We start from the raw sequence: 25,394 nt of genomic DNA, 5'->3' as shown, positions 1-25,394 counted from the left end.
AGCTCTCAGGCATGTTACTGACCACTCATTTGATTGGGTAGGATGTCATCTTCTAGGGCGACAGGATAGCAAGTACCTTTGCAAGAGCTACCCTCCCCTATAGCATTCTCTCAACTTATAAACGTAGAGCTTATATACATAAGACTCCATGGAAAACAGCCTCTTTAAAAAGGATTCTTCTTGCTTTTTTGGGTCCTCCAGACCCCACGATCCACCAAGTGACCTGCCTCTCCCTTTTTTGTCACACCTGCCCCACGAGGCCACCCAGAGGGATGTGTCAAGCGACTTCCTAACTGGAGGCCTGCTTTGTTTTTCTGCTGGTTTCTCCACTCGGGGCTCTTCCCCACTTCCTCACACCCTGGTTTTCCTTCCTAGGAGAGAAGCGGTTGCAGAGGGAGAAGTCTGAGCAGGCTCTGGATGACCCAGAGGACTTGAGGGGTCCCATTCAGCTCCCCGTGTTGAGACAGGGCAAAAGTCCCTACAAGCGTGGCTTTGACGAGGGGGATGTGCACCCCCAGGCCAAGAAGAAGAAGATTGACCTCATTTTCAAGGATGTGTTGGAGGCCTCATTGGAATCTGCAAATGTGGAAGCCCACCAGCTGGCACTGAGCACCTCGCTGGTCATCAGGAAGGTCCCCAAATATCAGGACGATGCCTACGGTCGGTGTGCAATGACCATGTCGCATGGTGTGCAGAATGTCAGCCGGACCCAGGGGGAAGTGGACTGGAAGACCCCTCAAGGGGCTTCTACAGAGCCAGGCCCATTGGAGGATGAAGAAGAGGAGCCGTCATCATTCAAGGCTGATAGTCCCGCCGAAGCCTCCCTTGCATCCGACCCTCACGAGCTTCCCACCACCTCCTTTTGCCCTAACTGTATTCGCCTAAAGAAGAAGGTCCGGGAACTCCAGGCAGAACTAGACATGCTTAAGTCTGGGAAGCTTCCTGAGCCCCCCGTATTGCCAGCACAGGTACTGGAGCTCCCAGAGTTCTCAGATCCTGCAGGTAAGTCAGTGTGGATGTTGTCGGAGGGAAGAACACACGGTGGGCAGTGTGAGGGTGGCTTGGCACTCGCTGCTGGAACCACCTTCGGGGAGACCTGAGGCACGTGACTCGGAGGTGAGCTCTGGCTGCAGCCTGCGCCCTCAGTTGCCTGCCTCTGACAGGCTACTTTGCAGTTCCAGTGAGTGCTTCATGTCTTGCCCTGTATTCTCCTTGTCAATAAAGGAAGTTCCGCTGCAGAAGGGGTGTGTGCTGTGTTCTTGACCCGTTGCCTTTCTCTGGTGGCCCTAGTGGTGTCTGACCCCAAAGCCCGACTTCTAAACCCAATCTTTCTCTCTGCTCAGTCCCAAGCAGGGTGCCCTGTCAGGAAGAGCTCCCGGCCTTCCCCAACTCAGTCCAGGAACAAAGCCTCATTCTTCTCTTCCTGAATTGCTGTTCTGCCATACATGGCCCCTCTCCCTGCCTGGAGTCTCAGAAGAACTGGGATTTAGGGGGTTCAGCTTCATGCCCCTGCCCTGTCCTGGATCTGCCTGGGTCTTGTAGAGCTGTTGACAGTGAGGAAGGTTTTTTCAGTACACGTCTGCAGCTGAGTTAGAGTATTTACATAGCACTTCCTATTTTAACCACATCCCTGAGCTCAGAATGAGGTGTTTCAGATATTCAAAGCATGCATCTTAACTAAACTGTGTTCTGATCCTGAAATAACCCAGGGCCATGCCAAAGCTACCGTGTTTCCCCGAAAATAAGACCTAACAGGAAAATAAGCCCTAGCATGATTTTTCAGGACGACATCCCCGGAACACAAGCCCTAATGCGTCTTTTGGAGCAAACCTTAATATAAGACCTGGTCTTATTTTCGGGGAAACGCGGTAGCTTTATTTGAGGGCAGCACGCCTCCCCAGACTGCGTTAGGTGTGGGACAAATGAGTCCCACGTCCTCGCTCTCTGACTTGGGGATGTTTGATGTTCTTATTTCTCCATGGGATTTGCTCTCTTGGTTGTGCCTGTCAATACCAAACATTGAAGTTCCTTGAGCGCCCACTTGTGGATGGTGAGGGCAGGCAGCCTGGAGCCCCGTGGCCACCATGGATAATCCCCAAAGAGGGATTAACATGGGTAACCATAGTGCTTCCAAATAAATTCTAGGCTGGGAGTCAGTCCGTCTTAGGAATTGGCTTATGTTTCATGCAGTGCGGCACTTACTTTTCGGGCAGGGTTTCCTATTTATTTTAGAGAAGCTGATGTTTTCTCCCCGGGGTGTAAATGTTTCTTTCCCATTTGTCTTCCAGCCTCAGAGAGCATGGTCTCCGGCCCTGCCATCATGGAGGACGATGACCAGGAGGTCGACTCGGCCGACGAATCTGTCTCAAACGATATGATGACTGCCACTGACGAGCCCTCCAAGATGTCGTCTGCCACTGGGCGCCGAATCCGCCGCTTTAAGCAGGAGTGGCTGAAGAAGTTCTGGTTCCTGCGGTACTCCCCAACCCTTAACGAGATGTGGTGCCATGTCTGCCGCCAGTACACGGTGCAGTCCTCCCGCACCTCGGCTTTCATCATCGGCTCCAAGCAGTTCAAGATCCACACCATCAAACTGCACAGCCAGAGTAACCTGCACAAGAAGTGCCTGCAGCTGTACAAGCTCCGCATGCACCCCGAGAAGACGGAGGAGATGTGCCGCAACATGACCCTGCTCTTCAACACCGCCTACCACCTGGCCCTCGAGGGAAGGCCCTACCTGGACTTCCGGCCCCTGGCTGAGCTGCTGAGGAAGTGCGAGCTCAAGGTGGTGGACCAGTACATGAACGAGGGGGACTGCCAGATCCTCATCCATCACATCGCCCGGGCACTGCGGGAAGACCTGGTGGAGCGCATCCGCCAGTCGCCTTGCCTCAGCATCATCCTGGATGGACAGAGCGACGACCTGCTGGCCGACACAGTGGCTGTCTATGTCCAGTACACCAGCAGCGACGGGCCCCCAGCCACCGAGTTCCTGTCCCTGCAGGAACTGGGGTTCTCGAGCACAGAGAGCTATCTCCAGGCCCTTGATCGAGCCTTTTCTGCCTTGGGCATCCGGTTGCAGGAGGAGAAGCCGACTGTTGGCTTGGGCATAGATGGGGCCAACGTCACAGCCAGCCTGCGCGCCAGCATGTTCATGACGATCCGCAAGACGCTGCCCTGGCTGCTGTGCCTGCCCTTCATGGTGCACCGGCCCCACCTGGAAATCCTGGATGCCATCAGTGGGAAGGAGCTCCCCTGCCTGGAGGAGCTGGAGAACAATCTGAAGCAGCTGCTGAGTTTCTACCGGTACTCGCCGCGCCTCATGTGTGAGCTGCGGTCCACGGCCTCCACCCTCTGCGAGGAGACGGAGTTCCTAGGGGACATCCGGGCTGTGAGGTGGATCATTGGTGAGCAGAACGTGCTCAATGCCCTCATCAAGGACTACCTGGAGGTGGTGGCCCACCTCAAGGATGTCAGCAGCCAGACCCAGCGGGCGGATGCCTCTGCCATCGCGCTGGCCCTGCTGCAGTTCCTCATGGACTACCAGTCCATCAAGCTCATCTACTTCCTTCTGGACGTGATCGCTGTGCTCTCACGCCTGGCCTACGTCTTCCAGGGCGAGTACCTCCTGGTGTCCCAGGTGGATGACAAGATTGAGGAGGCCATCCAGGAGATCAGTCGACTGGCTGATTCCCCGGGGGAATACCTGCAGGAGTTCGAGGAGAACTTCCGTGAGAGCTTCAATGGCATCGCGATGAAGAACCTCAGGGTGGCCGAAGCCAAGTTCCAGTCCATCAGGGAGAAGATCTGCCAGAAGACCCAAGTGATCCTGGCTCAGAGGTTCGATTCCCGCAGCCGGATCTTCGTGAAGGCCTGCCAGGTGTTCGACCTGGCCGCCTGGCCCAGGAACAGCGAGGAGCTCATGAGCTATGGCAAGGAGGATATGGTTCAGATATTTGATCACCTGGAGGCCATCCCGACCTTTTCCCGGGATGTCTGTAGGGAAGGGCTGGACCCCCGGGGGAGTCTATTGATGGAGTGGCGAGAACTCAAGGCTGATTACTATACCAAAAATGGCTTCAAAGACCTGATCGGCCATATTTGCAAGTACAAACAGAGGTTTCCGCTCTTGAACAAGATCATCCAGGTCCTCAAAGTTCTCCCCACTTCCACTGCTTGCTGCGAGAAAGGCCGAAATGCCCTGCAGCGAGTTCGCAAAAACCACCGCTCCCGTCTGACCCTGGAGCAGCTCAGTGACCTGTTGACAATCGCAGTAAATGGCCCGCCCATTGCCAACTTTGATGCCAAGCGAGCCCTGGACAGCTGGTTTGAAGAGAAGTCTGGCAACAGTTACACACTGTCTGCCGAGGTCCTCAGCAGGATGTCTGCGCTGGAACAGAAGCCGGTGCTACAGACCGCGGACCACGGGTCAGAGTTTTACCCAGACATTTAGGGAACCGGCCTCGCAGAGTTCACTAAGCTGTTGAATATTTTTTTAATCTATACACATAAGCTTTGATATATTATATAAATATATATTATATTATATATATATATATATATATATATAAACCCACACTGAAAATTTTTAAAAACTGAGGTGACACATCCATCAGAAGCTACTGGGAGCTTTCAGAAAGGAATAATGTCAGAAACTAACTCTTGTCTACAAAATTTGGCAGCTGCAACATACGTGGCAACTCATTTTCATTCACAGAAGCATGTGCTGGGAGCCACACGTGTTCCCACCTAATGGTCAACCAACAGCATAAGCTAAAATGACGGGTCTCTGTCATCACCTTTAGGTAGCTCGTTTTTGTTCATGTTTTCGTTTGGGGTTGAGGGGCTTGGGTTGGGGTTTATGTTCTTGCCGTTCCTTTTCTCGTTTGGTTTTATGAGGGGGGTTTCTCGGCCTCTTTGTTGACGTGCTAGTCCAGCTGAATCCAATCTCTGGTTTTGGAGAGGGTGGGGTGTGGATCTGAATCGGGCTGTTTGACTCTCTCTCCCACCTGACTTTAGCTTGAGAGGTTTGTACTCATTTCCTGACGAGTGTTCTTTCACTGTCTCAGAAACGTAAGTGTTGGTCAAACTGTGACACCCATTACTCCCCCACCTCTGTTGCCTCTCCCATCCCTGGGTTGTTGATTTTCCCCTTCCAGTCCCTTGGATCCTAAAGATATTACCTGTTATATTGAAGGTAAAATTACCTGACTACCAAGCTTGAAATCCTGGGGAAGGGAGAGGAGGTGAGCTTTTTGCATTCCTGTTTTTTTAAATGGTGTGGGATAAAATAAGCTAATTCTATTCAGATCCAGGGCTATTGGAGAAATGAAGAGCCAAGAAATCCAGACCCCAAAAGGCAGCGATTTGGGGCTAAAAACAAGGAAAATGAAAAATATGTATTTGATTTACGTGAATTATTTATACTCTGTCTTTATAATCATATAATATGTTGGGGGTATTTTTTTTTCCTTTGATAATCAAGAAATGCCTGCTATAGTTCAGTGGCAGGAGATGTCAATGCAAGTTGTGCCCTGGATTATGCGTAATTCAAACGAGAGTCTCTAGAGATTCAGTCCTTCTGCAGCAGGCTGATAACCAGCCTTACAGGCCGGCAGGAAGGTGGTAGGAAACGGGGTGATGCATCTATGCCTGTGAACGCTTCCTTTTGTGAACAGGGTAGAGATGTCTTAAAAGAAAGGAATAAATGCGGGGTAAGATGGGACTCTCAAGGCATCAGCCTACACACAGATCACACAGACACACACAGACACACACGCGCGCGCGCACAAAACACCACGATATAAGCTATAAGCTTTAGAAATAGCCACTTGCCTACTCCCTGGGGCAAATAGTGGTTTAAGCTAGAGGAGTCGGATCAATGCTCTTTTCATTCATTTAACTACCAGTATACCTCGCAAGGGAGTTTTAAAAATATGTGCGTGAGCTGTTAAAAACTTCTGTTCATGTTTCCACACCTGATTTATGCATAGTTGATATGCAGAGATCCTGTATCGTGGGTGCAGATCATATTTGGGGGAGGGGAGACCTACGTTGTCCGTGGTCAGTTAGGGAGCCACCCATTTCAGTTGGCAGAGGGTGGGCAAAGGATGGTGCGATCTGGCCACAGGCACGGCTCCAGTGTCCCCAACCAGCTTGGCTCAGACAATATAAAGCTTTGGTGGCTTCCTTCCTTCTTGATTTATCTCGTCTCTGAGGCCTCATGCCACCGTTGAGAACCGTAGTGGAGATGTCATCAACACTGAACATGTCACTCCCCCTTCCTGTCCTGCAGTCCCTTCACCCCCCACCCCCCACAGATCCCTTCCCCTCACCCCCATGGTCTTGGTGCTAAGATAACTTTAGAATCATTGCTGCTAGTCGATAGCTTTTCATGATATAAATATATTATATATATTATATATTATTTTTGAAACTTTTTTCGTTTGTTTTAAACAGTGATGTAGCATGTTAAAACACAAAACAAACTGGTTTTCTCTGACTGTCCCACTGCCAGGCTCATATGCTGCCTTCTTCAACAAATCAATGCACCCCTGCCTGGTGGCATTCATTCCCCAAGCCCCCTTCCCCAGTGGCACATACTTCCCCACCCTCCTCTGAACAAGGAGAGAATTAGCAAGAACTAGCAAGGAAAGACTCAACGCTCTTTCTGAGGCTTTGAAATTCCCGGCCTCATTCCACTTTTCCACTTGGAGCTCATGTCCCTTCCCCCTAACCCCGCTCCTCATATTTGGGTCAGTAACTGTGGTCAAGTGGGGTGCTATGCAAAGCACAAGGTTTCACCTTTTCCTCCCCAGCTTCCTCTCCACCACACACGCAGACTAAAATGGGTTGAAGGCAGAGGAGGGCGGCAAGGTGGGCCTCAGTGGGGGCGAAAGCAGTAGGTTGGGATCCTTTCTTCTAGCCAACAGATGCCTTACACCTTCTCTTCCCTCCACGCCCACTCTTCCCCACCCACTACTTAGGGATCCTCTGTGGAGAGAGCCCACCCCCTACACCACTCATTTGCAGACCAGGAAGAGACTCATTAGTATCTGCTTGCGCACCTAATCCAGGCTGCTAATGTGTCCTCTCAAGAGGCCCTGGCCAAACTTAGCTCAGTTTTTCTCCAGAGGGAAAAATATCCTTTGGGCCAATGCCATTGTTAACACTGTCTCTTCGGAGAGAGCTGGGAGATGGTGACCTGCTTCTGGTGTAGACGCATGGGCTGCTGCTAGCAGCGTGTGGCTGCAGGTGGCCACCTGCCGAGCCAGGGTCCAGAACGGAGAGGATGAGCTCTCTGGAGGGTCTTGAAGTTTGGCAAAGCGCCTCTCAAATTCTGGGTGCTCATGACCTCTGCTGAATTCAGCCAGGCTGGGCCGTGTTTCACACTCTGAAGGCCACTTTGCCTTGGGACAGGGAGTAACCAGGGAATAATCGGGGTGACACACCACTGTAATTTACGTAGGGGCTTTTCTCAGCCTGGATACTCCTAGGAGGCTCAGAGCTTCTGTCCTGTGAATGCTGCATGTGATGACCTGTGATTTCTGTCACAGGCATTTCCCACTCTCTGCCTCCTTGAGAAGGACTCTTGGGTCAATGGGACCCTCGGGGTCTAGCCCAGGGAACCACATGCTTGGCTAGCCTGACTTCTTTTTAATGGGAATAAAAAACTGTGGCTGCGCCGTCCTTGCATCCAAATGTGGTGGCTTCAGACAAGACAGAGCCTTTTAACTCAGCCCCTGGCTTAGGAATGACAACCATTGGCTTAGAATAAAATGTTTGTGTCTCTGGGGTTAAGGCTTGTCCTAACCGGGCTGGCTGTTGACTGACTTTCTTCGGCTTCTGTAGAAGGTGGGACGTGAGATCAGGTTTGTGGCCGACTGTGCCAAGCTGATGCATCACAGAGCCTGGGAACCAGAAGCCCTTGTGATTCACAGGGTCTGCTTCTCTGCCATGGAGGGAAAAAGACCCATTGCCATCTAGTATCTGTGAAACCTGAGGACAGCCGAGCCCTGTCTGTAATTTTTGCTGTGTTAGAATCCTCAAGTTTTGACTGCCTGATGGAATACAATTTTTTTTTTTTTTTTTATGACGGCCGTAGTGTTGGGCAGGTTCTTATTTCCTCATTCTCGCTTGAGAATGAGAAGAGTCTCCAGCTCCAGGATCCCTGGATGGCTGGGTTCAGGGCAGGACCTAAACCAGGACAGTTGGAGGTCTTGGCCCGAGCCCCTCCTGTATGTTTCCAGGTTGAGTCGTCTTTCTGAGCCCCCTTTCCTTGATTTGCTTATGTTGACCCTTTAGTTTGGAGGAAGAACCTTGTAATTATTTAAGGTAATGTTTAAATAGTTTCCATTTGTCTGGAAGAGATACCAAGGAGAAAACGGAAAAGCATGTAGAATGCTGAAAATAATCATGGAGTGACTGAACGGACTACAGACGTGGCCCAGCCTGGGCTGCTGGGCTGGAGTCATTTTAGATGTTCAACCTGGAACCGTGTGGGGTCCCAGAGGTGGCCTGGACATTGAAAAAGACTTCTCTTCTAGATTCTTTTCCCTTCCCTTTTCCTGCCACCCCCTCTAGAAACAGGAATTCTGTATCTAGAGATGGTCTTGGCTTGTAGTCTGGGTTGATTTCCAAGTAGAATTCGTGTTTTTTCTTGATTCTGACACCCAGTTTGGGCAGAAGACTCCGGTCCCACGGGACCTCACACCCCCTCACCTCTTTGAGTGGCAGGCCCAGCCAGGCCAGCCTGGGACAGCCGAAGCCGGCAGGCCAGGCTGTTTGGAGGGCACATGAGCTTGGGACTGTCCCATTCCAGACACTGGCCTCTTGGAGGTGGTGCTGTGTCTTAGATTCTAGTCTGGTATTGAGGAGGGAAGATTATGTCAAGAGACACAAAAGCCCCCTTTTCTGCTTAGAGAAAGGCCCCTCTCTGCTGTCAGTTCTGGGTGCTTTAGCTGAATGGGTGGAGCTGTGATATTTTAAGCAGCCTTTGAGGTGATCTTTGCGTGTTAGCCAGAGGGAGAAACAGTGCCCTTTGGGGAGGAAAATGGTACGGCCCTCCTCTTCCATCTGGCTCTCACACCCCCACCCTAATCCCTTCAAGTGGTATCGCCCTGGAAATACCTATGCAATCCAATCTCCCTAGGAGAGAGAGGGCGTGGAAGCAAGGGTATGTGCAGTGTATAATACAAATGCTACAGCATATATATTGTATATATGGACATATACAGTACGTATACACACAGAGTAAGAGATTGAATTACATCTATATATAAATAATATTCTATATATTTATACATTTCTATGTTTTAAATAGATATAAAATAAAGTCTATAGAGAGCTGGGAGAACGATGGGAAAGCCTGTGTTGTGCAAAAAGGGAGGAGGCAGAGCCTTTGCAGGAGGAGCTAAGGGAGCTGAGCAGGCAGGTTTTGCTGCGAATGGGACCTGCTACCCGGAGTGTGGCAGAGGAGAGGAACTGGGTCCCAGCCCTCTCTGTGCACTTTCTCTCCTTTACCACAGGCGTGGTCTGAGGTTGGAAGGAGATACTCACCCCTGAGCTCCAGCTGAAGTGCCCCCCACGTCCCCCTGCAAGTCTATGCTTAGGTGGTCACTGCTGCTTGGCAGTAGGACATGGTCACAGACCCGTGGTGTAGGGACCACTGCACAATTTCCCCCAAAATACTCCCCTCCAGGAATGAGCAGCATTGGTGGCCATAGGAAAGGTGCAAATGGGACCCAGGGTGGTCCAGGAAAGATGCTGCCCTTCCCCGCTCACTTGTACTGCCCTCTAGAGGCCAAACCTCTGAAGTACAGCCACCCTGGCCTCCCTCACCTGCTCCAACACTGCCAGGACACTGGAGAAGGGAAGTAGGCAGTGTAAGCATTGCCAGCCAGCGCTGCTTGCCATCCAGAGGTTTTCTGGTGAGGGCAGGGGGCATCAGCTAACGGGGAAGGGTGGGAGAGACATATCCACACACTTGTAAATTCAGTAGCAATTCAAGTTCAGAAGCAGGGCTTGGCCCAGCACACTTTGCACAGCTGCTGCTGCTGGCTGCACTCAGGACATGCTCTTCCTTCTCCTGCATGGAGGCCCACGGACCCCTCACCCCACCGCCACCGTACCAGGCAGGTCTAGTTCACATACACTGTTCTGATTCTGTGACTCGAGGCACAGGCTGAGCCGGACGCCCTACGCTCATCCCCTTCCGGGGGGGGGGGCACCTTCCTCAGTTTGTCCCTGCTCTCACCCCCAGCTGGCAAGGATGTCTAGGGGCTCGAGGGGGCACTGGTGCAGCTGGCAGCAGGACGGAGGGCTTGTGCAGCCCTGACAGAATCAGAAGCCCATTTAACTTCTAGGTTTCTCTCTATAGTTTCTTTCCCCTGGAGGCGGGAGTCAGGGGCTGATGGGGCTGCAGATGAGGGGAGACAGGGCAGCTTCCTGGTCCTTTGTTCTCCAGACCAGCCTCTGTCTTTGGGCTCCCCAAAGGCGCTTATCTCCCATCCCCAAGCCTCCTCTGACCCCCTGCCCTGCTCTTCCTCACCATTTTACCAACGGACCTCAGTCTCCAGCAGACCTACCCCTATCCCTACAGTCCTGGGCGGGTCTGTTCTGCCAATGCCCACTTCTTCTCCCCTCATGTCCGCCTGGGTCTCCTTGAGCCACAGCTAGCTGCCAACCGGGTCTCGGAACACCCTCCAGGGCCTGGCTCAAGGGAGGCCAGGCCTGACCCGAGCCTTCCTCCCGCTGTGGCGGATCAGACCCATGGCCAGGGGATGGGCACCCCCGGGTAGCAATCCCACAATGCACTGTACCTCAGAGAGAGAGCAGCCACGGGGCATCAAGGGCACCGGGCCCTCAGTCAGGAGGGCAGCCGGTTACAGTACTGCTCACAAAAAGACAAGGGCCAGGCTGCCCTCGACACCCCTCCGTCTTCACTTTTGTCTCTCCGGAAGAGCCAGCAGTCTGATTCAGCCTTCTTCAGCCCCTGTCTCTCTCCTTCTCTCCACCCCCATGCTGCTGAACCGTGTCATTTTAATCACAAAGGAAACATTAAGCGGGGGTGGGGGGAAATACCTAGGAGTCTATTATCACATACATATTAATATGTTAATACTTTCTTTCTTAAAAAAAGAAAAAAACTCTTGATATTATTTTGCAGACTACGCTTTATAGTACCTGTGTGATGGGACCTAGAACACTGGATACAAATAGAGCTATGTTGGTTTATCATAATATGTACGCAGAAACTTTCCTTTTGTCATTATTATCCTTGTAATGTAAGATGATTGTTAATAAAAGCATTTAAATTTACTCACCAAGGTCAAATCTCTGGCTCTTTGCTTCTATCTCAGGTCTGTGCTCAGGGTGATTCAGAATGGGTCCCATCTCAAGTCCTCCAGTTAGGAGCCTGCTGGCTGCCAGGTTGGAAGGAATTAGAAGAGGCTTTAAGCCCCTTCCTGCTGCTCTCACTTTTTCCTCATTTGAGTCCACTTCCAGCAGATAACCTACATTCTTCACCCGTCCGTCCGTCAGCCCAAAAGGAGGGGTAACCAAAATCATTAAAAATAAATCTACCTATCCCCAAATGCATTTATCCCACCAGAATCTCTTTGAGGACATAAACAGAACTATAGCAGATGAAGGGTTCTAATTCTCCCTCCATGGCCTCACGTGATTCTCCATGTGCAGGCCCGGTCTCTGGTGGGGGCGGGGCAGGGGGCTTTCCACAGTTGTTTGCTAATGGCGCCTGGTATGAGCTGGGTGACAAGTGATGCTTTGTTTTAGAAAGACTCCAAATTGTTTTAGAAAGAGATGGGCATAAATTCGATGAAGACATAGATCTTTTTTTTTTTTTTCCTGCTGGAGGCTAAGCCCTCCTACTCCCAGCTCCTGCTTCTCTTAGGTCTGGCTTCCTTTCAGTGGCCTTTCCTCCTCCCGGTCCTTAACCTCTGCCATCTCCCTCCCAGTGTCCCAATGAAGTGGGCCTCAAGCCCCAGAGGCCCCTTCATTGCTCAGAGGCTTCCAGTTGTGAAAGCTACCACTCAGTCTCTGTGGAATGTTCTGGTTCTCTTCTTTTCCCAGGGGAGGGGGAGGAAGGGAGGAAGGAGCATGACAGGGACACAGCTGTCCATGTTTAACAAACCCAGGTGAGCCAGGGTCAGCTCCGCCCACTGTTGGCTGTCCAGATTTGACCCACATTTGCAGCCATTATCTGGAACCTGCTAATGTCATCACCAGGGAGCAAGGAAAGGAAAGATCTTTCATATGCACTTGGGGAAGTTGGTCTCCCCAAAGTAGGGCTTGGAGAGTGTGGTAAAGGGAGGAGGTCTACTTCCTCCCCTCCCTCTTCTCCCCGGCTGCTCCCCTGCTTCCCTCTCCCAGGGTCAAAAGGCAAGTTGCTTTCGCTTCGAAATGAAGGCTCAGAAGACTGGCTCGCTGCCTGAAGACCTGAAGGGCGGCTGTGTGACAATTTCCAGAGGGGTCTTTTGAAAACACCAGTGCAGTCATGGCATCCTCTCTGCTGAAAACCCTCCAGTGGTTTCCCATTGTCTTAGAGTTCAATCCAAACTGCTGATCACGACCATCAGCGCTGAGCGACCCATCCCCTGCCAACCTTCAGGCCTCCTCTGCACAGAGCTCCAGCCACACTGGCCTCCTCTCTGTTCCCCAAGCTCATCAAGCTCTTTTCCACCTCGGGACCTCCCAGCACCCTGTGCTCTCTGCCTGGGGTAGTTTTCCCTGGGATGGTTGCATGGTTGAGTTGTTCTCGGGGTTTTTTTTTTTTTTTTTTTTTTTTTTTTTTTTTTTTTTAGGTGTCTGCTAAAATGCCACCTTCTCAGAGAGGTCTGTCCTGACCACCCTCTCTAAATAGCCACCCTAGGGCACTGTTCTTCATTCCTCCTGCTATTTCCTTTCATAATACTTATCTCAGTTTGCAATTGTCTAATTACAGTGTGTGTGTTGGGGGTAGCGGGGAGGGGGAGTTGTTCTGTCTTTAGTCTTTCCCCTCTAGGTTGTTTTGCCCACAAGGGAAAAAGGGAGACTTTTTAACACCACTGTGTGCAGTTCTTATCACATAGCAGGCACTTAATCAGTGTTTATTATAGGGATGAAGGGACGGATGACTTTAAGCAAAATCTGATAAAAGTACAATCCCAGCAATGCTGTGTTGGTCACAGCGGAAGTCCTGTTTTCTTCATTTGATCAGAATGACCCTGCACCTGACCCCTGGCTCCATTTGGCTTTGACCCTGCCCCTTCCCTACACAAACCTGGAAGTTGCCCCCAGGGTGCTTATTTACGTTCTCCCCTCCAGCTTTCTTTTGTCCCTTGGATAATGTCCCCCCCAAGCCAGCCAGGTGTCCTCTCCCAGGGAAGAGAACTTTTCCAGCTCCTTTCAGCTCAGATTCTCAGAGTCGGTGGTTCCAAGTAGCATTTTGAAGCTATTGCCTTGGCATCTGTTCTTTTTCCTAGAAAGACCCTTGGCCACTAGCTGTACGTCAGAGCCCGGACTTTAGGATTAGAGCTCTGCCAGATTCACATCCCCCTTCTGCCTCTTCCAGGCTGTGAGACGTGGATAAGTGACTTACCTACGTCTGTGTCTTCAGTGCTGAGCACACAGCAGTGGTTACTACCTGCTGACTCTTTCTCATCATCCTCATCATTATTGCTACCTCTTAGATCAGGACGAAGTAAGTGCTAGGAAGTGATGGGTTCCCTTATTTCACCCTGAATTCCTACCCCACGTGAAAGGCTGCCTGTGATTTTGAAAACCGAACACCTATTCCAATAGCCAGCACGGACACCTCTGCCTGAGTGGAGATCACCCTTTCCTTCTCAGCTTAGCGACAGATCCTTAGGTACCTTCTGCTTCAACAGCTCGTTTCACCTGGCTTTCGAGGGAAAGGGGACTGCATAGAGGTGTTGTTGGTTTATGTGTTTGTATTTGGCTAGACAAACAGGTTTCTCCTTGCTTGTCCCTGGTTTGTATCCTTGGGTTTCTGAAACAGGATTTCTGCCATCAACTATCTGACAATGGGCTGCCCTGAAACACCAAGAAAGAGTGCTGGGAAATTGGGAAGGGAAAAAAGGCTCCAGCCAGGGCTGTGTTGAGAGGAGACCGCACCTGGCTGAGGACAAGCCACCATGAAGCCCTGATCACACAGTGGCCGTGACTGCCAGTTTCCATGGCAATATCTGGCTTCCAGTCCCAAGACTGGCTTCCTCCCAGACAGGTGCCTGCCTCCATCTCTAGCTTGGGGAAGCTGGGGAGGTCCCTGCCGGGGACCATCTGTGTTGGCTCACCTGCAGGAGATAAGGGAGGGGCGCACGGGGGCAGTTCTCGAACGCTCACACAAGAAAATGCCCAATCCCCTACATCCATTCACAGACACATCCCGTGCGTGGCTCCCTCCTCGCCAGGTGTGCCCTGAAAGGGTGACAGAACAGATATTAGGCTTCTGAGCTCCTGCAACGGTGGTGCTACCAACTGGCTCTAAAAACAAAATAGAAACTCTTGGATGGAAAATCACCATTGGCTCCATTAGGAATTAAGGAAATGAGAAGAAACTGGGAGCTTCGGGTGACGTTGCATGTTGTCTGGAGGACTGGGTGAATGTCAGGAAGGACTGTCAGAAGATGGCAGGGAGTGTCACCAGGCGTAGGGCAGGGAGAGCAGGCACACACTGAGGTGAGTTTAGTTTGTTTTATGCAGAGATTGGAGGCCAAAGATATGTGTGGAAATAGGTTGCCAGTCTAGATCACAGAATCTCCAAATGTTAAATGTATTAAATCTGGAAGGGACCATTTTAAAGATGTGGAAACTGAGGTCCAGAGACAAGTGACCTATCCAGGGCCATGAAGGTGGCCAGTGACAGAGCCAAGCTGCGTTGCAGGGTCTCAGCTTTTAAATGCAATGCTCTAGATTTCAGTCTACGTTATGTGCAGGAGCAGAGTTTATTTAAAGCAATTCTGTGGAAAGCCTTGTATAAAATGACTAACCGATTTTTCTTCCCTCTCCCATCTCTCTTTTATATAAGTCCAGATTCTCAAATATTAGTTTTAGGCTCTGGTAGGCCATATGTATAGTTACCTATGAAACATAGTCTCTATAATATTTGGCTATGTGGGATAAGACTCACTTCTCCTATTTTATTACGAAAATAAGAATCCTGGTTGTCAAAATGTAATATGCATAAAATATAAACTAAGGAATTACATGCACAGACTTGGCAAGCGAAAACATCTCATGGCTTCCTTTATGGATCATTCATCTTTTTTAAAAAACCTCTGGTTTTAATTCCATGTGACCTGGCTGATTTCCTACTGACTTTAAAATTCAGGCCCTGCCTCTGGCTTAATGCCAGAGCCTCTTGCACCAGAGGCCAGGGCTGCAGAGGCCATCAAGAGGGCCCAGGTGACAGCACTCCAGGAGTCCCTTGTATATCCCCACCATTTGGGGTGCAGGGGTACCTGTGGCTGCCGCACTGACTCTTCCATTGATGGGAGTATTTCTTTTTGGAAATGTTAGAAAAAGAGGAATCTCTAGTTTCCACCTGATTTTTCTTCTCAAGAATGGAGTCAAAGTCCCAGTTGTGCTTGAATTCCTACTTGTATGTAATCCCTTAAATTCAGTGCTCAAGCAAGACCATCAAGGAGCATGAGCATGTACACACACAGAGCAATCTATGACCTAGCAATTCTACTCACTCCTAGGTAGCTATCTTAAAGAAATTTGCACATCTACACAAGGAGACATGCACAAGAATGTTTATAGCAGTCCTGGAACAGAGAGGAAAAAAAGGGAAGAAAAGGAAACATCTAAATGTATATCAACGACAATGGGATTGTGGTATATCCATACAATAGAATATTATACAGCAGGAAAAAATAAATGAACTGGAGCTACATACAGGGTTGGACAATTAAGTTCGCATACTCATCCTAGAAAAAGTGCTACATATCTCATTGCTGAATATCACTATGGTCACCTTCAAAGTACTCCCCTTGGGAAGCTATGCACCGACCCCAGCGCCTAGTCCACCCTTGTGTTGTGTTAGCCTTGATGTCCTGAATGTCATCGAAATGTCTTCCTTTCATTATTTCCTTTATCTTTGGGTAAAGAAAGAAGTCACTGGGGGCCAGATCAGGTGAGTAGGGAGGGTGTTCCAATACAGTTATTTGTTCACTGGCTAAAAACTCCCTCACAGAAGTACCATGTGAGCTGGTGCATTGTCGTGATGCGAGACCCATGAACTATTGGTGAAAAGTTCAGGTCGTTTTCATCTAACTTTTTCACGCAGCCTTTTCAGCATTTCCAAATAGTAAACTTGATTAACTGTGTCCAGTTGGTACAAATTCATAATGAATAATTCCTCTGATATCAAAAAAGTTTAGTGACATCGTTGCAGCAAGTTTGCAAACTTAATTGTCAGATCTCGTATGTCTGCATGGATAAAGCTCAACATTTTAATATGGAGCAAAAATAGTGTACTACAATTCACATAAAGTTTAAAATGTACAAAAATACTCTATGGTATTCAGGGTTTACATGAAGAAATGCTTGGGGTGAGAAATTCAGGATGGTGGTCTACTGAGTAAAGGGGCCGAGGGACCGCAACTGTATTTGTCAAGTTTTATAAAACTTGGCAGTGGTTCATGAGCGTTTATCAAATTATTTTTTCTGCATTTCATAAGTCTAAAATATTAAATGAAAAGAAAAGAAGAAAACACCAAGCTGCTAACCCAGTTGGAAACTATTTATTGATCACTGAAAGGTTTTTGCTCCAAAGTGTGACACCAGACATATGACTACAATGTCTCATGCGTCTTTTTGTGCTTCAGTTCATAATTGCAAAACGAACACACACTTAGCATTGAAAATAAGAAACACGGGCAGCAGAAACAAATCACAAGGACTAGATTTCTCTTTTCGTGGTCCTCACCTCGATTTGGCTTAGGCTGCAGTCACCTGCCACCCAGGACTCCTTACACCCCAAAGGAAGTGCCTGTGAAGAACTGTACTTCCATCTTGCTCTCTACATTGCATCGCTTGGGGTGACTTGTCACTCAAAACACACCAAGAGTCATATCTCAAATTAGAAATGCAGAGACGCATGCAAGGTCTTGCTCAATAGGCACTCAACAAGTATATATTGATTTGATGTAAGAAGTGGAGTCACAGATTAATGAGTGTGGACTTTCAATTCTTTATCCTCATCACTGTATCTGTGAAAAACCAGATCACCTCGTGGGCAACAGCCCAGTCTGAGATCGTTTCTCACTTTATGTTCACCTCTGCCTCATGCCCTTCTTAGAAGATGCTCCCTAGCAAAGTAAAGGTATTCCTTTCAAAAAGATCAGAGGCACACACACAGACTCAGTTACTCTAATTTGGTAGTAAATTGCAACTGTATCTGGTACAAGGTAAGCTGACGCAGAGATTACGGAAGTTTTTTGATCTGGCAGTCTGATATCTCTGGGTAATATAAAATTCACCAAGATGGAGTTTGAAAAGCACAGTGATTATATTCTCTTCTATCATTAATTACATTTATACGGAGAGCTACGAATTGTCATTAGGTGAATGACTCAGTGCCATGAATTTCTAAGCCAACTGAGATTTTTTCCACTCAGAAATTAGTTAGTACTCTGATTTTTATATCATTTGCAGTGTCCTTTTCTGTCTACTCCCTTGTCTGTCCTGTATTCATTAATTCATTCAACAAATGTTTTATTGTGGGCCCATGAGTCAGCTTTATTCTAGGCGCTTGGAATACACTAGAGAACAAAACAGACAAAACCCCTGCAAAACCTATCCCATTTCTAGACATGCCTTCTAAGTGAGATGATAGCTGACACCTAAGATGTTTTGTGGTGGCATTTGACTCTCATCAGGGGTGGCCTTTAGTTTGGAGATTCTGGAAAACTAAACCTTTGAGATCCAAAGAAATGAATACCTCGTGGTGGAATGACCGTGGGTAGAGTTGATATTTCTGGGATGAGAGACCCTAGCCAACCCACCTCAAACATCCTTTGGTGTGATGGTAAGGCAGGTACATAGATACACGTATAAGGAAGTGGGACCACGTTTCCTGATTTTAAGTCTCGAATCCAGACTTTCCTAGATTGGAGTAGCAGATGCTACCAAGAAGGCAGTACTGGTCAGCTTACACAGAGAATGTTTTGTTCTCTTTTAGTCATGCCAACCAAAAACAGGAAAACCAGAATGGTGATGGGGGAGGCGGTCTCTAAAACATGATATAGGAACTCACTAACAAAGGTTTGCCTGAAAAGAACTTGGCAGGAGGTGGTCCACCATAGTGATCAAGATTTCCAATTATCTGAAAGACTTTCCCATTAAAGAAAGATTAAATATTTATTTTGTTTCTTCCGAGGGTGACTGGAAGTTATTTCTAATGCTTTTCTACTTCTGTACAGAAAAGGAAAATAATGACTAAAGGCGATAAGATCCCTGCTCGGATTCTCAGGGAGAGGCCAAGAATGCTTGACTTGTTGAAGGTTGCAGGATAGCCCTTACCTATTTTGTCTAGATCAGGGGACTGAAGTGACATCGGAAGGCCCGGAGTTTGGATGCCAGTCTTGAGGTGTCCAAATGCAGAATCCATGGTTCTGGAAATGGCCGAGATGGTTGTGGCACTTTCCAGGCATGGTCAGCTGCCAACGTAAAGCTTAACGATGATCAGCAGGTGGCCTCGGCATTTGTTTGTCTCCAGGGGACACCTACAGCTTTGGAGCACTATTTTATCTATCACATCCTTCACACACATAGAGCTGCCATTTCATTACCCCTCTCTTACAGATGGCCAACAACAGAACCCAGGAATCCTGGTTTATGGGCCAATATTATATCCACTCAGCCAGGCTCATCATATAACTCACGATGTGGACAACTATTTCGAATTAGAAGGTAGGGATTTTAAGCCTAGTCGCTGGTTATTTACTGATTATAAACGGATAGGCTCTGAAAACTGAAGAGGGAGGCACATCTGCAAGGTCTTTCTTTCCTGTTTAAAGTTATCTTCCTTCTCCACATCCCCATAACCAGGTGTAACAGACTAAATTAACATGTGCCCCGAACTAAGCTCCTCCGGGAGTGGCGGGAATGCTGAGAAGGGATGGGTCTGTCATAGAGGGTCACTTCGGTATGCTGGAGGATGTGACAACTAGTGCCCAATGACTAATAGGAGATCCCACCTAAACGTTGTCAGGCAAAGTCCCCCCATGTATAATAGAACTGATTTTGAGATAAAACGATAAACTTATTCAATAAAAAGTACAAATTCGATCCAAGAGCAGAATCTGAAAAGCACAAATGAAAATAAGAATTAAAACAACTAAAAAACAGAGGGCCCCCCAATTTCACACTGACGGTTGAGTTGTCCAGTGTTGGAACTGGCTGCCCCAGGGTATTGTGGCCCCAATAAGGACTGTAAAAACCCGTCTGGAATGTTGTAGAAGGGATTTCTCCAAGTGCAGTGCTCCAACCTCTGCATCAAAACCACTCAGTGCTTTTTAAAAAGGCAGGTTCCTGGGGTCCAGCCAGGACCACTGATTTGGAATGTCTACAGGGGGCCCGGGAATCTGCTGGTGTTTCTTCACACACTAAGGTTTGAGAACCGCTGGGTCGCTGCCTTGGGTCGGGAGATTGATTTAATCCTGGCTAAGAGTTCACCCCACCCTGACAATCTCTAATTCTATGAGTTGATCCAGAATACTTTTATTTCCTTCATCATTTTTGAAATGCTTTTTTAAAAAGCCACATTCTTTGCATCCATTATTCCCCAAATTCAGCTTTCTCTGCATCTGTCCTGACACCCCCCTGCAAAACCTGCACATGGGCTGTATTTGCTGTGTCTCTTCAATGACACGGACGAGCAAAATGAATTCCTCCTTGTGACCCAAATGTCCACACACTTCCCTGCCTTGCTTATTTTTTAGAAATGGGAGTGTGATGAGAGAGGATCAGGATCTTGGCCTTTGCAAACATGTCTGTCTTCTGGGTGTCAGCATGAGGATGGGACACAAAGAGGAGGTCGCAGAAGACGGCGGGGCTGACGGGGTGGGGCTGTGCCCACGAAGAGAGGTGGCCCGGGGCGCCAGCTACAGGTGAAGCTGATGCCACATGGCGATCTGCCGGCGTGGGTTTTTGAGCATCTCCTCCCAGTGGCTGCGCTCGGAGCCCGAGGCGTGCAGGCCCAGGCTGCAGTGGCCCAGCGTGCAGGGGTGCCCTTCTTCCTCCTGCCCCAGCACCTCCAGCTCCACGCTGGAGGCCCGCAGCAGGTCATCGGGCAGCTCAAACATGATCATCTCGTTCCACACGGGGTTGATCTTGTGCTTGGCTCGCTTTGTCTGCTTCTTCTTCAGCTTCCGAGCCTGGTGCTTTAAAGTCACCTTGACAGAGACATCTGGGGGGGGACAGAAGGGAAAGAGAGACAGAGAGAAGGGCCAAGAGTGAGTTTCTGGGATGCGGTGGGGCCTGGGATGATGCTTCCTCTTGGGAATGGACAGGCAGGTTCTCTGGATCAAGACTTGCATTGAGACTCCTTCTCTACTCAGCCTCCCACAATGGACCATGTATTCAGTCAACAATGATTAAATGTTCAGCATATGGCAGGCACTGGTCTAGACGTGAGGACACCGCTGAAGTTCCTGCCTCATGGAGCTTACACTCAAGCATGGAAAACAGACAACGGCATAATATATAAGGCTGGTCATTGGGTGGCACACAATTGTGTCATGCTAGAGTATAGCCAGGGGACCAACGTTGGCCATGAGCCCTTCCCAAGTACCTTCATGTTTCACATCCAACCAGGTCCAGGACAATGGCCCAGATATCCTGCCCCTTGATTTTAAACTCAGACCTGAAAAACCAAGTCGCCCCCACGCCTTTATCCTCTTGGCTCTCCGTCTAAGCGTTTTTGTCTATTATTAAGATAGAAGGTCACCTGCTGGTTGGTTGAGGTTTTCTCTGTTCTTTTGTAAGTTTTCCTTGAGGACCCCAACTTCGTGTAGAGGGTGAGGGCAGGCTGCTTTGGCCCCTGTTGGAACTGCACCAATGAAGCCATCCTCTAAGTCCCCCGCCCCCTGGGAAAACAGGTCACCAGATGAGCTTTCAGGTACTTCCCAAGGCTCAGGACCTGGATTACATTTTCATTAGTCAAAGTTTCTAAAGCTAAGGTGAGAATACTTGTTACTCTGCCTTTATTGATATAATTATCACTCCCGGGTGGTTAGTTTGTTGTTTCAGCAGCTATTTGAGAGACAAGGTGTTTTGCTGTAATTGTCCTAAAACGAGCTATAAAAAAAAAACTGGAGGGGATAAGGAAAAAGCACTGAATTCTGACCTTTGGCTCAGGAATCTGTCAGCTCTTCTGATTTCATTCACCCAAGAGCTTTTGCTCAAAGATTCTGAATGCAGTGGTAATTCTTTATTCATCCTGCTATAAATATGTATTTATTTATATCCTGCTATGAGCACTTGGCTCCGGGTCCAGGTATCATACGGCTCACCAGTGGTGTTTTCCTGCTCTGACAAGAGAGCCTATTTGGTCCCCAAGACTTGGGGCCTGTGCTGAAATATCCAGGAGAAACCAAGGTTTCCAGAATACTGAAAAGCTGTTTATTTGGGTATATGGGGCACAGACGTCTTAAGCTGCAGGCTGCCTCAGCTCATGTACCCACATACCTTCTGCCATCACCCACACTCAGCTGGTGTGGGGGTGGCAGGTTGGCAAAGGCTGACAAGATGGAAGAGACTGCGGTGGGGGTGGGGAGCACACTGATGGCTCGCTGAGATGGGACAAGGAGGAACTGAGCTTCTCAACACCTGCCCGTCAGGGGGTCCAGCCAAGTCCGCGTGACAAGGGCTGGGCCAATTCCCTCGACAGCCCAGATAGTCCACTCCATGGCTACAGTCTGACCCTTGGCTCCCGATGACCCACGGGTAAGACTGATTCTCCTTACAGTGGCTCTCCAAAGTTGGGAGTCCTGGGTAGGTATGAGCTTGTACCTGGGCTCTGATGGAGGGATGGGCCCAGGAGCAAGTGGCTATGAACTTAAGGAAGTAAGTATGTCCTTACAACTTGGGTAGTGGACTTGGGGTGAAGGACACAGCGGAAGCTGACCCCACAAATGTACACATGTCCCACCTCCCTGCTCACCTGTCTCCATTGCCTCCCAGGAGCCACCTCCCTCTTCACATATTCCCAGAGGCCCAAGGGGCCCTGGTTCTCTCCTTTCACACCTCACTCACCTTTCCCCAGGAGCTCCTTGGACTGGTTAGAATGGAGGTTCTTGGCCTTAATCAGCACTACCAGGAGGCGGTTGGCAGCTGGGAGGTAGCTGATGGAGAGAAGGACCTCTCCAGTTCCTGCAGAAGATTCCTGAAACAGAAGAGAGGAAGCATGAGGGGGACTTCATTTAGGAGAGTCTTCTGCCCCATCAGCTAATGCTGAGGCTGCTGTCACGTTGAACCCGAACAGGCATCCTAAAAACCATTTATCCACCAGCGCTGGTTTCTCCACCTTGCAGAAGAAAGGAGGGCGCAGAAGAGTTATATACGGCGTGTGCGGCAATAAGACATTGTTTTGTGTGTGACTGACTGTGATTTTCCAAATATCTTATATTCAACCCCAACCTATAAAATAGATCAGAGAGATGGCACCCAGGATGTGGCCGGGGCAAAGGGCAGGAACCCCTTTTATCTTTCACCCCCACCCCAAGCTCCTGGGGTATCTTTATAGAACCCTAGAGTCCTAGGAAACACAGCTGGAGAAACACAGTTGCATTGACCGGTCAGGTTCCGGGGGGCAGTGGGGCGTTGTGATTCATTACCCTGTTTGAAAAGATAATTCCTTCTGGCCCCTGCAGGGCTGAGAGAGTCAATAATGTCATGTACTAACACTCAGCAGGGCCTTGCTTGGTCACCAGAATAGCTAACCATGTCAACAAAAAGCCAGGCATATGATGTTAGGTAAAGTGCCAGAGAACACTGGCAATAACTGCGCTTTGCAGGAGGTGCGGAAGCCTCCACGAAGCATCCAACGCGTCTGTTCCCATCTGCAGCTTTACAGTGTCTCCACTGAAATTCCTACAAGGATTTGTGTGGAATTTCAACAAATCCATTGAGGGACAAAAATGACCAAAAGAGCCCCACAGGAGGCAGATGCTAAGAATGTAGACTCTAGAACCAGACTATCAGGTGCTGAGTTCTAATCCTACCACATATTAGCTGTGTGACCTCGGGCTAAGTTACTTATCTTTCTCAAACTTCCACTTCCTCATCTGTGGAATTGGAATAGCTCCACCCAACAGGGTTGTAAAAGTTAAATGAGTTAATGTTTAATGACTTAGAGCAGTGCCTGACACACTAAGCACCGTGGCTCTGTTTGCTTTGGTTATCACCGTTAGTTATTAAGGAATGACAAGCACCACTTCTTGGGAACATTGTTTGTGGATGAGTGAGGGCCAGTCTGGGCTTTGGAAATGAGGCTGAACAAAGGAGCTGGCCAGCCCTCTGCCTGAGTCACAGCTTTCATCTAGGAAAAATGTCTTCAACATGACCCCATCGATGCAACTAGCCAGCGTGACTAGACATATGATGAAATGATTTGGAAGCTGCAGGGAACTTTGGCAATGACATGAATAATAGCAGCTAATATTAATTAAACACTTACTATGTGCCAGGTGTAATTATATTATCTATCCCACTAGGTTGTACGCGCTACAAAGCCATCTCCTACACCCCGCACAGTTGACACATCATAAATCTTTGCGAGATTTAATCTTGACAACAACCCTAAGAGCAATGCTGATCTTATTCCCATTCTAAGCATAAGACCCTGAGGCTGGAGAGGACTCAGCACTGCCTGAGGCCACGTAGCTGATAAGTAGCAAAACTGAGCCTTGTCTGGTCTGACAGCAAAGACTGAGTCCTAAATCCGTGGCTCTCCAGAGTCCTCGGTGGATAGATCTTTCCCTTCGCAGTGAAGGAACTAAGGCCCAGGGACTCGTCCAGGCATCCAGAGGGGTGGCAGCACAGCTGGGATGGGTACCAGCCTCCTGATTCAAGGGCATTTATTGGCGGTCCACAGTTGCCTGGGATGTAGCCACAGAGTGAGCAGGCTTGAGCGCTCCACGGCCCCCAGACTAGGTGAGAGAAGCCTTGACCAGAAGTCAGCCTGGGAAGGGCTTGTCACCTTTGTGTAGGGTACCAAAAGCCCCAAACAAGCCCAGCCAGCTGCACCACAGCCCGAGGGTTTAACAGCATCTTCTGTTTTAAGTACCTACCGACAAAAATACAGGCATACTTTGCAAGTATTGCAGGTTTGGTTCCAGACCACTGCCAAAAAGTGACTATCTTAATAAAATGAGTTGTAATCTTTTTGCAAGTGGAGGGTCTTACCTTCAATTCATAAAAAAAGAATGCAACATCTATGGAGTTCAATAAAGCAAGGTGCAATAAAATGAGGTATGCTTGTAACCCTCTTTCTTTCTCTCTCCTCTCCATCCATGATTTTTCCTGTCCCATCTCCCCCGTCTTTCTCTTGAGCTATTAATGAATCATTCAAGCTGCCCTTGGAGTGAGTCGCTCTATGGTCCCTGGGGACACACATGCCACTTTTGGCTGAGTGTCTTCCTGTGATAATTGGGGCACCGCTGGCACCTTTGTTAACCCATTCTGGCCTAGAGAAGAAAAACGCCTGGGCTGCAGCAACTGAAGGCTCCCCCCACCTTGCTCACACGGCCTACCTCCTCCAGCTGGAGCCAGGGCCCCTTAGACTGGTCTCAGGGCCATCTCCTGCCACATACGCTGAGAGTGCCTTCTCTTCTCTCTGACTCCAGGCTGCTCTCTGAGATTGCTGACATTTGTGGGACAACGGCCAGCAGTCTAAGTGGATGTGAGAGTATATCTGTGCAACAGTAAGGACTACAAGTACGATGGTCACTAGAATGGATGAGCCATGCGGGCAGGGCTTTGTTTTAACTACTGCTCAGGTGCTAGTATGGTACCTGGCACATGGTGAAAACTGGGCAAGGTGTTTGTGGAATGAATGAATGATTTTTGCTCTTCTAGGGGGAAAGATAGAAATGGATTCAGTGCCTGAGATGTCTGCCAAGATAGACTGGAGTTTAGCCTTTTTGAGGGCAGCACCTAAGTCCCCAGAGCCCTGGGGGAGCCCCTCCACCTCCCAAAAAGATGGTTTACCAGATGAATAAACCAAAGTGTTGGTTCCTCTTCCCAGGGTCCCCGGCTATGATTCTACACAAATCCCAAATCACACACTAATTAGAGAGTGTGCTTTGGAACAGCCTCGTTCCAGCTGAGAGTAGTTGTCAATTTTTTTATCAATTTCCTGAGTCTTG

At 49.0% G+C, this 25,394-nt stretch overlaps 2 protein-coding genes across 6 annotated transcripts in view; one reads left to right on the top strand and one right to left on the bottom strand.

The window, feature by feature from the left end:
- The window catches only part of PRDM11 (PR/SET domain 11), an 87,197-nt gene extending 75,883 nt beyond the window's left edge, over positions 1-11,314 (top strand). For 3 of the 5 annotated variants that reach the window (XM_033120112.1, XM_033120113.1, XM_033120110.1), the window contains exons 7-8: positions 376-1,002; positions 2,289-11,314. In XM_033120112.1, coding sequence (XP_032976003.1) covers positions 376-1,002; positions 2,289-4,453 — 2,792 coding nt within the window. In that variant the 3' untranslated portion in view covers positions 4,454-11,314. The remainder of the gene's footprint in view (positions 1-375; positions 1,003-2,288) is intronic. The other 2 variants (XM_033120109.1, XM_033120114.1) reach the window with 2 other exon arrangements.
- A 5,430-nt stretch (positions 11,315-16,744) lies between these two features.
- SYT13 (synaptotagmin 13) overlaps positions 16,745-25,394 on the bottom strand; it is a 43,162-nt gene continuing 34,512 nt past the window's right edge. Inside the window, exons 5-6 of the mRNA XM_033121321.1 lie at positions 22,282-22,411; positions 16,745-20,434 (exon numbers count right to left, since the gene is read on the bottom strand). Of these exons, the coding sequence (XP_032977212.1) occupies positions 20,130-20,434; positions 22,282-22,411 (435 nt within the window). The 3' untranslated portion in view covers positions 16,745-20,129. The remainder of the gene's footprint in view (positions 20,435-22,281; positions 22,412-25,394) is intronic.

This window comes from Rhinolophus ferrumequinum, chromosome 11 (assembly GCF_004115265.2).
Source record: "Rhinolophus ferrumequinum isolate MPI-CBG mRhiFer1 chromosome 11, mRhiFer1_v1.p, whole genome shotgun sequence".
NCBI classification, from domain to species: domain Eukaryota; kingdom Metazoa; phylum Chordata; class Mammalia; order Chiroptera; family Rhinolophidae; genus Rhinolophus; species Rhinolophus ferrumequinum.
This window is presented reverse-complemented; position numbering and strand designations above follow the sequence as displayed.